The sequence below is a fragment of the Dermochelys coriacea genome, chromosome 10, assembly GCF_009764565.3.
Source record: "Dermochelys coriacea isolate rDerCor1 chromosome 10, rDerCor1.pri.v4, whole genome shotgun sequence".
Taxonomy (NCBI): Eukaryota; Metazoa; Chordata; order Testudines; family Dermochelyidae; genus Dermochelys; species Dermochelys coriacea.
This window is the reverse complement of record NC_050077.1, coordinates 57475706-57488335: the sequence shown is the minus strand read 5'-3', so window position 1 is coordinate 57488335 and position 12630 is coordinate 57475706. Positions and strand designations below refer to the sequence as shown.

General features: G+C 40.7%; 1 protein-coding gene across 4 annotated transcripts in view; it reads right to left on the bottom strand.

Annotated features, from left to right (window-relative positions):
- THSD4 (thrombospondin type 1 domain containing 4) overlaps positions 1–12630 on the bottom strand; it is a 600466-nt gene that overhangs the window by 122401 nt on the left and 465435 nt on the right. For all 4 annotated transcript variants that reach the window (XM_043493644.1, XM_038420562.2, XM_043493645.1 and 1 more), the window contains one exon: positions 6230–6434. In XM_043493644.1, the coding sequence (XP_043349579.1) occupies positions 6230–6434 (205 nt within the window). The remainder of the gene's footprint in view (positions 1–6229; positions 6435–12630) is intronic.

Below are 12630 nucleotides of genomic sequence, written 5' to 3'. Positions count from 1 at the left end.
TAGATAATAGAGTTATACTTGAGACCATTTAAGTAACATAAACAATGCTGAAAAAACTATGAATGCTGTCCAAGGATATTATGGAGATCTCTTCTGAAATGTCAAATTTAAAGACACAAGGTAACCTGTGTTTAAATACTTAACTTTTGAACCAGTCTGTCCTGATCTTATGATATTTACTGCATGTCTTCTTTTAATTTGAATTTTCTGAATACCTGGATAATATCACATGTTCTGGAAACACTACAAACCCTGTTCAGAACACTAGGGTTTTGTTCTAAAGACAACATTTATTATTGTTTTAAAGTATAAGCAACTTAAATATCATTATCCCCTAATCACTGCCTCTTTCATGTAGATGTTAGCCTGAACAAATTGCTGAGGAAACTACACCTAGAACTAGCAAGAATGAACAAGTTACCCTCTTTAAATATTGCTGTTAAAGCCATTCTGCTTAGCACACTCTGGGCTCCCAATTACACTAAAGCCAATTATAATTGCTAGTGATGGGTCAACTTCAAAAGGTTTGCAAATCTAGTTTGGAGAAGCATACAAATGTTTAGACGTTTGTATGAATTTTAGCTGAATTTGAATCTCTTTGGTCAAGAAATCCAACTTGAAATCCCACAGATGATTTCTTCTACCATGTCTAGTACTTCCTGGTTTCAGCCAAGCAGGAAATACTGTATTGTGAGAACATGTTTTTCCTCACTGCATTTGGGGTTTTTGTCATAGATAAAATTGTGAAGTGTAGAAGTGTGATAAATTTGGTGCTGTGCAAAAACTGTGTAATGAAACCACATGGAGCATAGATGGTCTCCATGTGTTGTTACAAACTGAAAATTCAGCATAGGTTCCCAGGGTGTTTGCTGAAGAGTGTGAACCTTTTTAATGATCCGGTGCTGATTCATGATTCTGCACTGAAAGAAAACACACGCAACTTGCATATTGTGTGATAAAAAACTAAGGACCCAATTCTACCATCTTTCATCAAGCAGTACTTCACTCCAAAAGCAGTCATGTTAACTTTGTGGGATCATTTATGTAGTAAATTCCTGTTTAGTGTGAGCAAAGTTAGCAGAATTAGATCCTTAAGCCACAGTTCAGTAAAGCAATTAAGTACATGCTTAAATGCTTTGTTGAATTGGGACCCTGGTGGGAACCCTGAACTCTGGCATGTTTAGATTCAAGATTTCTATTCATCCCACTAATGTAGGGAAGTTTGCAAATTCCAGATCTGAGTCTGGGTTTTGAACAGCTCAGTTGAGATCCAATGTTATGGTTCAAATCCTTCTCTATGAAAAACCTCTAGACTGCACAGATTTTGAACACAAAGCTGGTTGCAGGAGTTCTGTTGCCTTGCACCGACTGGGAAATGTCTGCCTTTAGTCCCCCATTTCACTTCTATCAATGAACATTTTGCTAGCTGTCATATCCTGGTCCTCTAGTTCACTTTCTTTGCCTGTATGCTAAAGCAGGGCCTTGTTTAATAACTGATTTGCTTGATCATTAGTTGGCTGCAATTTGTGAAAACAGAGAAGTTAGCTGCGCCCTTATTGAATAAGCAGAGAGGCTGGTAGTCTCATGGATGGAACCACTACCCCGAGAATCTGCACTGTCAGGGAGGCTAATTTGGTTAATTTAGCCATCTAAAATCCATACCATCAGCTTTAAAATGAATCATATGTGACAGTATAGAAAAAATGTAATAATTGGTGGTGGCACAAACAAACCAGAGAGAGCTCTGGGAATGAGAAGAAGCATGGGAAACACACAGCTTGATATTTTCCCATCCCATGCAAAAGAGTCCCGATTATTTTTAAGCAAAAATGTTACTATTTTTCCGCTCTGCACATTCAAAGAATGTTCCTGTGGCCCAGCACATTTCACTAGGGTTAAGGGGGTTTTTCTGCTGTTTTCAGATGCTGGCATGTACATCTGAAAGAAAAATTATCTGCAATTTCATGGTCTGACAGCTTTCATTATGTGATGACTTCCAGCAGTTTGCCCAGCAAACTGCATTTTCACCCATTTGATATAAGAATTCCACGTTTTCTTCCAAACACACTGTATCTATGGACGTTGCTCATACAGAATAATTACCGGTTTCAGAGTAGCAGCCGTGTTAGTCTGTATTCGCAAAAAGAAAAGGAGTACTTGTGGCACCTTAGAGACTAACAAATTTATTAGAGCATAAGCTTTCGTGAGGTACAATTCCTTTAATCACCAAATTAGTTCAAAGAGATGGACACAGCTCAAAATGTTCAGCAAGGAAAGCAAAAACTCATGCTTATATACAGCTTATCAGAAAATTCTTTGATTGGGAAGTAGTCAAGGTCAGAAATACTATGTGAATAGGCTCTCTTACAAGAGCTCCAGAATGTCTAGGTTTTAGTATGTCAGCAGAACCACAAGTCTGGTCTTTCTTGAATTAGTCTGAAAAATCACACTTTTGGCCAAAGTTAGAAATGCACAAGGACACATTACAATAGACAGTCCTCTACACCCCACCCCACCCCAAAGGACTCGTGTCTACACAGAGAGATTTCTGTAAAAATAGTCAAATTCCTTTCCACCTCTTGCTAGTAACTAGAAAGAAGAAGTAGTAGGAAGTGCAAAGGAAAGAGCAGAAAGGATAAGAAAATGGCAAGTGGCAATGGGGATAATAATGTTTCCCTTCTTTCTGTTGGTTAGCAGTGGGAGAGGCATTAGAAATAGATGATGTTAGGAGAGTTGTTAAATGGAATACTAGGGCCTGAAGCTTCTAATGCACTTGGACAATTCTAGGAATGAGGGCTAAGGAGGACAGTGGTAAAGATTTTGAAAAAAAATTTGGGAGGGGAGGGTGGATAATCAGCTGAACATGAGATCATGCTGTGGCCAAAAGGTCAAATGCAATCCTTTGATGCATAAAGAGGGAAATCTCAAGTAGGAATAGAGAGGTTATTTTACTTCTGTATTTGGCACTAGTGTGACTGCTGCTGGAATACTGTGGCCAGTTCTGGGGTCCACAATCCTAAAAGGATGTTGAAAAATTGGAAAGGTTTCAGAGAACATCCCCAGGAATGATTACAGGATTTGAAAACCAATTATTGTGGTAGACGCCAGCTCCAACTATTTAGCTTAACAAAGAGAATGTTAAAGGGTGATCTGATTACAGTCTCAATATCTATATGTGGAACAAATATTTGACAATGGACTCCTCAATCTAGCAGACAAAGGTATATTGTGATCCAATGGCTGAAAGTTGAAGCTAGACTAACTCAGACTGGAAATAAGCTGTAAATGTTTAACAGCGATGGTGGTTAACCATTGGAACAACTTACTAAGGGTCATGGTGGATTCTTCATTACTGATAATTTTTAAATCAAAATTGGATGTTTTTCTAAAAGATCTGCTCGAGGAATTATTTTTGGGAAGTTCCATGGCCTGCATTATACAGGAGGCCAGACTAGAAGACCACAACGATCCCTTCTGATCTGGAATCTTTCAAAGCCCTCAGGCAGAGCTCCATTGTCATTAGTGTTTGCTGATGGCACTCATGATGGGTGCACCAAGGTAACTGGATTTGCTTTAGGCAGTCTGGCAGAAGTGGGTCTTTAAGAGGGACTTAAATGAGGACAGGCTAGGGGCCTTGCATATGAGCTGTGTGAGACCATGCCACTCATAGGAAGATAGATATATAGGGAAAATAGGGAAAACTCTCAAACGGTAGACATGACAGATCTATGTTTCTTAAACAGGAAGTTCCACAACAGCCCCAATGCCAGGCACGATTCAGCTCTGAAAACGTACCTTCAGATGTCTGGTGTTACCTGTTACTCCCAGATTCTCATTTCCTATTTAATTCTCATGGTATTTCTTCACATCTGAATGACACTATATTCTGCAGATGCCTTCCCAAAAACAAACACACACACTCATACCCACCCACCCACCGAAATACTTGGTGCTGTGACTGTGATCAGGGTACCTTTTGCATTAAAAGTTCTGCATGGTGTTTTTTAAGGAAATAGGAGAATCCTGTTTTCTACGGCTTTCAACTGACTAGCAGCCTGCTTGCTGGAGACAATGGCTCACTAACATTTTAGAGAAGATTTAGAAAGTGCTAAGTATATTTCCCACATTGGAACCAATGAACAGGGAAAGTCAAAGCAAGATCACATGGACAGGGCAATAGACACAAATCATGGGATTTGTCCTGCCAGTATAACCAGTGGTGCAAGTAGAAATGATTTCTTGCTGGTACTGCACTCATGGGAGGGACAGAAGGCAGGGTACATGATCTCCCCACCCCGCCCCCAGCTTGGGGCCCCCACCTTCTCCCTAGCCCCTCCAACACATACACACACACTCTTACCTGTCTAAAATTCTACAACTGCATCTGTTAAACAGATAAAGTTGTAAAATGATGCTTTGGGCCCTTGGTGCCACCCAGGTGTCATTAAGGATCCAGCAGCACCCCAAATTGAAAACTTCTTAAATGAAAGAAGGATAGGAAGGACAATCACTCCACTTTCCCTTAATACACTATCAGTGCCTCCCTTATGTCCAAATTAAGCTTCTGCCCGCTTGTCTTTATCTAAGTATTGCTCTCCACCTGTCACTAAGAAAGCAAAGATGCTGCACCATTTCGGTTTGATGGAAAAGAGGCACAAAATTGTGTGCGACATGTGTGTCTTGATAGAACTACAGCCCAAATTGTTTTATTATTTTCCTCAGCATGGCATACATGAGAGACAACCAAAATCAGCCTGGCAGAACATGCATGAGAACTGTCTCTGGACAGATAAGCAATTGATCAAAATCACATTCTCTGATCTCTTGGGGCCAAATCCTGTTCTCATTGACATCAAAAGGAGTTTTGCTATTGAGTTCAATGGGAACAGGCTTTGACATTTGGAGAGGAAAGAACAAAACCACTCACGCACGGCTATGTTGCTTATACCACAGGTATCAAAGGCTGCTGACTCATGTGAGAAAATCAGCAGACATATGATCTTTGTGCACTGCAAGAGAGAAATCAGTAATCAATGAGGCTAAAACAGTCTCTGTACCATATCCAACTCATAAGTCCATCTGCAAAGGATCAAGGAAATATGAAGGCTCCAGATTACCTTAAAGTCCTCAGTCCCTTGGTTAGAATGCTCCCATTAGTATATGTTCATAGTCCAGAGACTGGAGCAGTAAAGAGGCCAGAGCAGGAAAGAGGCAAAATGGATATATTTCCAGGCCGGGCCTTTTAGCTTCTGCCAAGTGCCAAGTAAAGGGAAATCTGTTCTTACTGTGAAAGATGGTGTTTGCAGTCACATGGGCAAGTTCAATGTCCATCACCCCCACCCATACTCTAGTTAGAACATTCACAAAAAGTCCATTAAGTGTAGACAGGCATTTTCCAGGGGCCATTGTGAGCTAAGTGTTCCTTAATGGGCCATTCAGCTTGACTTGTCCCTTCATGTGCTGGCTAAATACCTTGTGGGCATTACCACAGGAGCAAACATGTAGTAAACATAGCTAATATTCATAACTTCAGATACCAATCTTCACTTATAGTTCTCCCACCCACAAAGCTGGAAAATTAGGCATTTGTTTTCCTTGTTTTGCTACGCCAGTTCCAGTTAGCAAAATGCATGTTAGCCTAGTTTGGTTGCAAAGAAGACTTCTGTGTACAATGGGGACAACAATACCTGTCAGGCTGCAGACCTGGGCTGACATCAGAATCCAAACATCCTCTGGTCAGTGTAAGCAGAGGCATTCCTCTAATGATTTGGACTTGATATGATGCAGTATGAATGTCATGGATAATTCAGACCAATGGGAAGAAACAGAATCAAAAACCACTGTTTAAACACCTTCCTTCCCCCCCCACTCCGTCTTGAGGACTCATGACCAATTTAACAGCACAATACATACGCTAACAAACATAAACAAAGCCTTTGTTTAAGTTTGTTAGCATATGCATTTTGCTGTTAAAGCCATATAAAGAATGAGCAGAGCGCAGCACTAAGTCTTGCCGGTACTCGTACCCCCTAAAAATCTCTTGCTGGTACTGCGTACTGGAGAGTACCACCCTACTTGCACTACTGCGTATCACTGAGAATTAGAAACAATGAGTTAGTATTCTCGTCAATGCTCTCACTTTGCTGAAAACGCACTAACTGGGACAAACCTCCAGGCAAACTGCATCATCACACCAATCATGTTTTATCTCGAATGAAATACAACTTACCCAAGTAGTTGTTGCTCTTGGACATTTCAGTAATGTTGATTTTAATAGCCCCTTCAGGAATTTCTACTATTTTGTGGTAGCCAAGATTTGTTAGCGTGTGTTTGAAAACACCAGAGACCACCTTGCAACCAGTGTTGTCCCCTCCACATATTCCGCATTTGTCAGCCACCTTGTCTGATCCCAGGTAGTCATCACAGCCAATGCTCTGCAAAAATCAAACCAACATTTTTTTTTCAGAGCTTACAAATACTGTCTCATGAATCCTTCAGAATATTAATCAACATAGGAATTCTGTCATATGTGACTTTCGCAGAATATAAAGACATTAGAGATTCAGTGAATTGGCATTTTGGATTGTTTCATTTCTTTGCTTTTCCACACACTAAGTGTAATAAAATACCCAAGTTGCAGAATAGACATTGAGATACTTTGTGGCTGGAATTTTCAAGTGAGCTTAGGGGTGTTGCCTCATTTAATCTTGCCATGCTTTGGTCAGAGGGACTCTCATTCTCATCAATGTAAAATCAAATTTACTAAAATATGGGGACTGCTGTGACACAGTGCACTTGACCTACTGAACATCAGAAAGCAATGAGTTAACGCTAAGCTTAGGTGAACAGAGTGGCAGGTGAACAGGGTGGCATAGTCTACGAAAACTAGGGACTTTAGTCTCCAACAGATACTCAATGAAAAGCCAAGGAGCCCTATAGAAGCAGTTATAGTGGCTGGTTGTCAAAGGTGGGACTAAGCAGTAGTTTAAAGACAAGGAGGTTACTTACCTATAACTGGAGGTTCTTCGAGATGTGTAGCCCCTATCTGTATTCCACTGAGGGTTTACGCATGCGCCATGTGTCTGAAGCTGGAGAATTTCAAAGTAGGAGTGTCCTTTGGTCTATGCAGACACCTCATGGTTTAGTCCAAGGTGATAAAGTGCAGGGAGGACCGACCATATCTCCAGTTCCTTCCTCACTGCAAATCCAACAGATCCACAGCAGAGCGGGAGGTGGAATACAGATAGGGACCACACATCTTGAAAAACCTCCAGTTACAGATAAGTAACCTCCTCTTCTTCTTCGAGTGATGGTCCCTACTGTATTCCACTGAGGGTGATTAACAAGCAGTATCTAATTCAGAGGGTGTAAAGCTGAAGATGGAACAGTTGAGCGGAGGTCAGTCATGCCGAATGAGGCATCTGTCACAAAGTTCTGCACCAAGGCATAATGTGTAGTGAAGGTATGTACTGAACTCCACATGGCCACCCTACATATGTCCCTAAGCAGCATATCATGGAGGGTGACCATGGTGGACACCTCAGCTCTCATGGAATGGGCCCTCAGTCCAACAAGTGATAGCACAGTGTAATGCATCCAGAAATCCATTTGGAGATTCTCTATGTGGAAATTGCTTGTCCCTTAACTCTCCACTATTGAGATAAATAATTCTAGGAAACTTTCTGATCAATCTTGTCCTCTGCAGGTAGATGGCCAAGGCCCAGTGCACCTGAGGGAGTGAAGTCATCACTCCTCTTCCAAGCCATTGGGCTTCGGGAAGAAAGCAGATATGTGGGTGGGTTGACTGAGATGAAACTGAAAGACAAACTTTGGTAGAAACTTAAGATGTAGGTGCAGGGAGACTTTGTCTTTATGGAAAGTGGTGAAAGGAGGGGATCTGCTATCATGGCACCAAGTTCTCCTACCCTTCTCACTGAAGTGGTAGCCACAAGGAAGGTGACTTTCATGAACAGAAGGAACACAGAGCATGAAGCCAGCAGCTCAAAGGGTTGTTTCATCAGTGCCGATAGAATGAGGTTGAGGTCCCACTGGGAAGCAATAGGTTGTACAGGTGATACTTTCTCAGAAGGCCTTTCCAAAACCTAGTAATCAATGGATGTGTAAATACAGAGTGTCCTTCCATGGGAGAGTGGATCTTGAGAGAGTTTCGGGCAAGCCCTTTAAGAACAGGAAGTTATCCAGAAGAAGTGGAAACTTCATGTCCTCTGGGGAAAGCCTTTTTTGCTGGGCCTAGGAGGCAATGCATTTCCACATGATCCAGTAGGAACACCTAATGGACTCTTTCCTACTGTTTGATAGGATGCCTTTCACTTCCAATGAACACTCTTCTTCTAGAGAAGATGCCCATTCAAGTACCATGCTCTGAGGTGCAGCATCTGTGGATCGGAATGTCTGATCCTGCTGTTGTGGTGCATTAGCAGCTTGGAGAAAGTGGGAATGGGAAGTGGGGGACAGGCTGACATGCAGAGAAGGTTGGCAGCTCTCTAGTGGTCTCAGAAATATCTTTTCTAAGACTGTTGTATGTGCAAGGATGAAGACAGGCCTGGAGGACAGAATAATTGGGTCTTCTGGTGCTTTCAGGATGGTTCATATGGTTTTTGGTGGAAGAACTGGGAAGTCCTGAACCATTGTATAGATGAGCTGATGGTAGAATTTCTGCTGGGATGCAGGTGTGTAGATACACATTGATTGAAGTATGGCTCTTCTGGAGGGTGTGAAACTCATGAAGGCGCATTGCCTTTCTTGGGTTTGGAAGAAAATTTACTGCCAGGCTTATGCGCATGCTTCCTCATCTCCCACCTAGGCCCCAGCATGGGGTCTGTAGTGGTGGTATGGAGGTGGACTCAACTGCCAGAGCCAGAGGCGCATACCTGGCTGTCTCAGGCCAACATACAGGGCGCAGTTCCCCAGCCTGGATACAACTGAGGCCATATGGTGACTTCCATGAGGTGCTTCTTAAGGCAGAGAGCCATCTCGGGTATGGCTTGGGAAGGACTGGAAGATACTGCACCTGAATGAAATGTGGGTTTCTCCCAAGCAGTTGAGGCAGTGTTGATGTTAGTTGCTGATCGAGAAGGAACGGGGACAGGAGGCGCAGATTTTAAATCCTGGCATCTTTGGCATAGTCCAGTACCCACACATGGGTAAGGAGGGAGGGTGTAACAGATTCCCCCAAAGTCTCAGTCCTAATCCAAATACTAAAAAAAGCTAAAACTATGTTAAAACAGTAAAAAAAACAGCAAATACTACAACAAAAACTAACTATATACAACTCTACTCTTTTTAAGGTGTGTCACACATGAGAGGACACTAGAGCTCCAACTTGGACTCAGCAGCGGTGAGAAGGAACTGGAGATGTGGTCAGTCCGCCCAGCCCTTTATCACCTCAGATGAAACCATGAGGCAAAGCAAGGGTGCACGTGAGGATCACTGGAGATTACTACTTTCAAATTCTCCAGCTCTGGACATGTGGTGCATATATGTAAACCCTCAATGGAATACGATAGGAACCAATCACTGAAGAAGAACTTCTTGTAGACCAAACTGGGATTTTTCTGTTTATATAGAAATCTTTTGTTTCTTTTCTTACAAATTTGATACTCTTAAGCCCAAAAAGAAGGACCAATCAGGCATCTCTCAAACAAACAAGTCTCTAAAAAGTCTCTAAATTGTGCTAGGAGCCAAATCAACATCCTGGCTGCTCCCAGTGATCCAGGTGAGGGGCAGAAAAGTGGCCTAATGCCAACTTTGGCTCCCTCTCCAATATTCACCTGGTCCTGTACAATTCAGCCAGTCCCAAGGTTTGGGCACACAATCTCAAAGACAATCCATTTGTATACCTAAAAGTAATGTAAATTTAAAGCAAGAAAATGTGTTCACTACTTTCTTCAAACCAGAGAAAAATTCAGCAAGATTTGTATTTTACATGCATGTACTACATACATTTCCTCCTTATTTTCAAGCGTTTTTATTTCTGTCCGTAATAAGTAGACTGAATGTATAGTCTCTCTGTAGAACACTATTCCTCATGAATACTGATAGACAGTTCTCATTTCACCTATATAATAGGTCTGCTTTCAAAACAGTGCTTCAGAGACACACATACAAGGAAGAAACTTACAGTTCATATTATGACTCAAAAAAATGTGTGACCTTATGGAGAAAGACAAACCAACCTGATTAAATATTACAGTAAAACAGCCTCTCAGACTTATGAGTTTTATCAGTTTGATTTATATGTTCTTTTAAAGTCAAAAGCATTCTTCCATTATTTTAAGTAGATTGCACAATACTTAGTGCAAAAGCTGGTTAATGCCTGTTCCATATTCTCTCCTGCAAGTAAAAAGCCAAATGAAAAGGATACAGAAGGCTTTTCCAATAACCATAAGAAAGGGCAGAGTCAGGAGCACTGGCATTGTTATGTTTCTTTCCAGATTCCAGTCCTAATTCTTGTCCCTTGCTGTGAAAAATGTTCTAAACCACAAGCCAAATTCTGCTTAGTTCCAATGAAAATATTGAAGCCCCTACATCTTTTTTTATGATTATCCAAAGAACACAGATTAAGCCACTCACTCAACCCTGCCAGTATCATGTGGGGCTTGAAAATGATGCCTGTTTGTGGTCATGAAGCAAGAGGCTGAATCAAGGTCCCAAACTGTATGTGTGTAGGAGGGTTGGTGGGTGGTGAGGGATAACTGACAACTGAAAAACTGTTATAACCTACCATTTTTAGCAAGATTGAATTGCCCTGTCATTCAGAAGAGAGTTTGTTTCTTGTTCTGGAAGTATTTGCTTTAACATCTTTCATTTACACTACATAGCATATACAAAGCATTAGAAGGAAATCATGTACATATTTCATTTTTGTCTTTTACTTAAAATTTATTTTACTTGCTAATAACTTCATGCCTTTGGACAAATACAGAAATTACCACCGCGTGTTGCTCCTTCAAGATTTCAGACAACCTAGAGCAATCTGAAAAATGAAGTGCTCTGAATTTAAGACTTCTGCACCGTAATAACTACAGATGATAGATTAAGCTCTAGCCTTTTCCCTATTAAGGATCCTTTGTTGAAAGGATTTACACTTTTTCCATTGTAAATTTATCTGAAAAGAAATGTGATGGTGCTTATCACCCTCTTAGGTTATCCAGGGACATGTGGGAAGTGTTCCACTGCCAGTATGTCAATATATGGAGGAAACCCCTTCATGTATGAAATGTTATACAATATGTATTGCTTGTATAAATGCACAGTGGTCTTCCATACTAAGATTCTGTCTTCTATGGATTAATAAAGTTTCCTTCATTCAAACAAGCAAAAGAGCTATTTTTCAGAATCAGTATTTTAGAAATACTTCAAGGGATTTAAAATTTTTAATTGGGACTATTATTCATACCCTTCTGCCTGTGAATGAAGGTGTCTTTGTACATGAGTACTGCACAAAGATCGGAGAGACAGGCAAATGATAACTTCTTCATTTTAGAAACCCTCAAAAATTACCTAAAATATTTTAGCCATGTATAAAAATATGTGTGCATAGCCCATATTTCCAGATATGGCAAGGGTAACAGTTTTGTGTTGTATAGCACAACACTGTTTTGTGTTGTATAGCAAGTTTTGTGTCCCACTGGATCAGTGGTACTTTCTAACTATGTAAAACACATATTTTTAGGATTGAAGAGTCATGAGATATTAGATTTGACCCTATCACTGGTCCAGGACTAAATACTGCCTGTCCTGGGCCTTGGGCCAGAGTAATTTTGGGCTGAAGGAGGAAACATTTTTCTGGCAAGTTGATTTTGAGTTTCTTTTTTAAAGGCAGCTGTTTGAAGCTGCTCAGAGGTTTGGAATGTTAGAAATAGTCCTGGTGGAGTTAGATTAATTAGTAGAGTGGTGTGGAAGCAGGGAAAGATGCATGATATTGAATGGAGCTCTCTACCACATGTGTGACATAGTATGGCCCCTGAGCACTTTTCTGAATCAGGATGTAATTATCTCTGTATAAACACACACACATGAATGAACAAATGAACGAGAGAAAATAAAGTTAGGACATAAAAAAAACATGTAACAAGCCCAAAACAAATCTCAATGTATCCAGCGTCCAGAATTAATGACTTAATGGCCCTGGATTTCAATGGCAGAAAGTTGACTGGAGAAGTCACAGCAGCATGATCCACAGAAGCTGCTCACACTGGCCTTTCTGCAGTGTGGCCCGAAGCCAAATTCTGAAGCCCAGAAAGTAGGTCAGGTTGGCTAGGACAGCAATGAATCAGCTAATATAACTTTTTGGTAGCATACAGTGAATGCACTTTGCTGATTAGTGTTCAGCTAATGCACTCTTCCTGTGCTATAAAAAAGTCAATATTTTTCATGATAATTTTTGGAATTATGATTACATACATTTGAGTACTGGTTTGTTATTTCATTAGCAATTAAACACAAACAAATTGTTTTAAAAAATCAAAATCCTCTTCTAAACTTTATTAAATTGTTTGCATTCCACATAACCACATACACCAGTTTGGATTGTTAACAGCAGATTCATAGGCACATATAAAGAAAGACATGTCTTGCCTGTGGAAGAAGAATTTTTTCTCTTGCCAT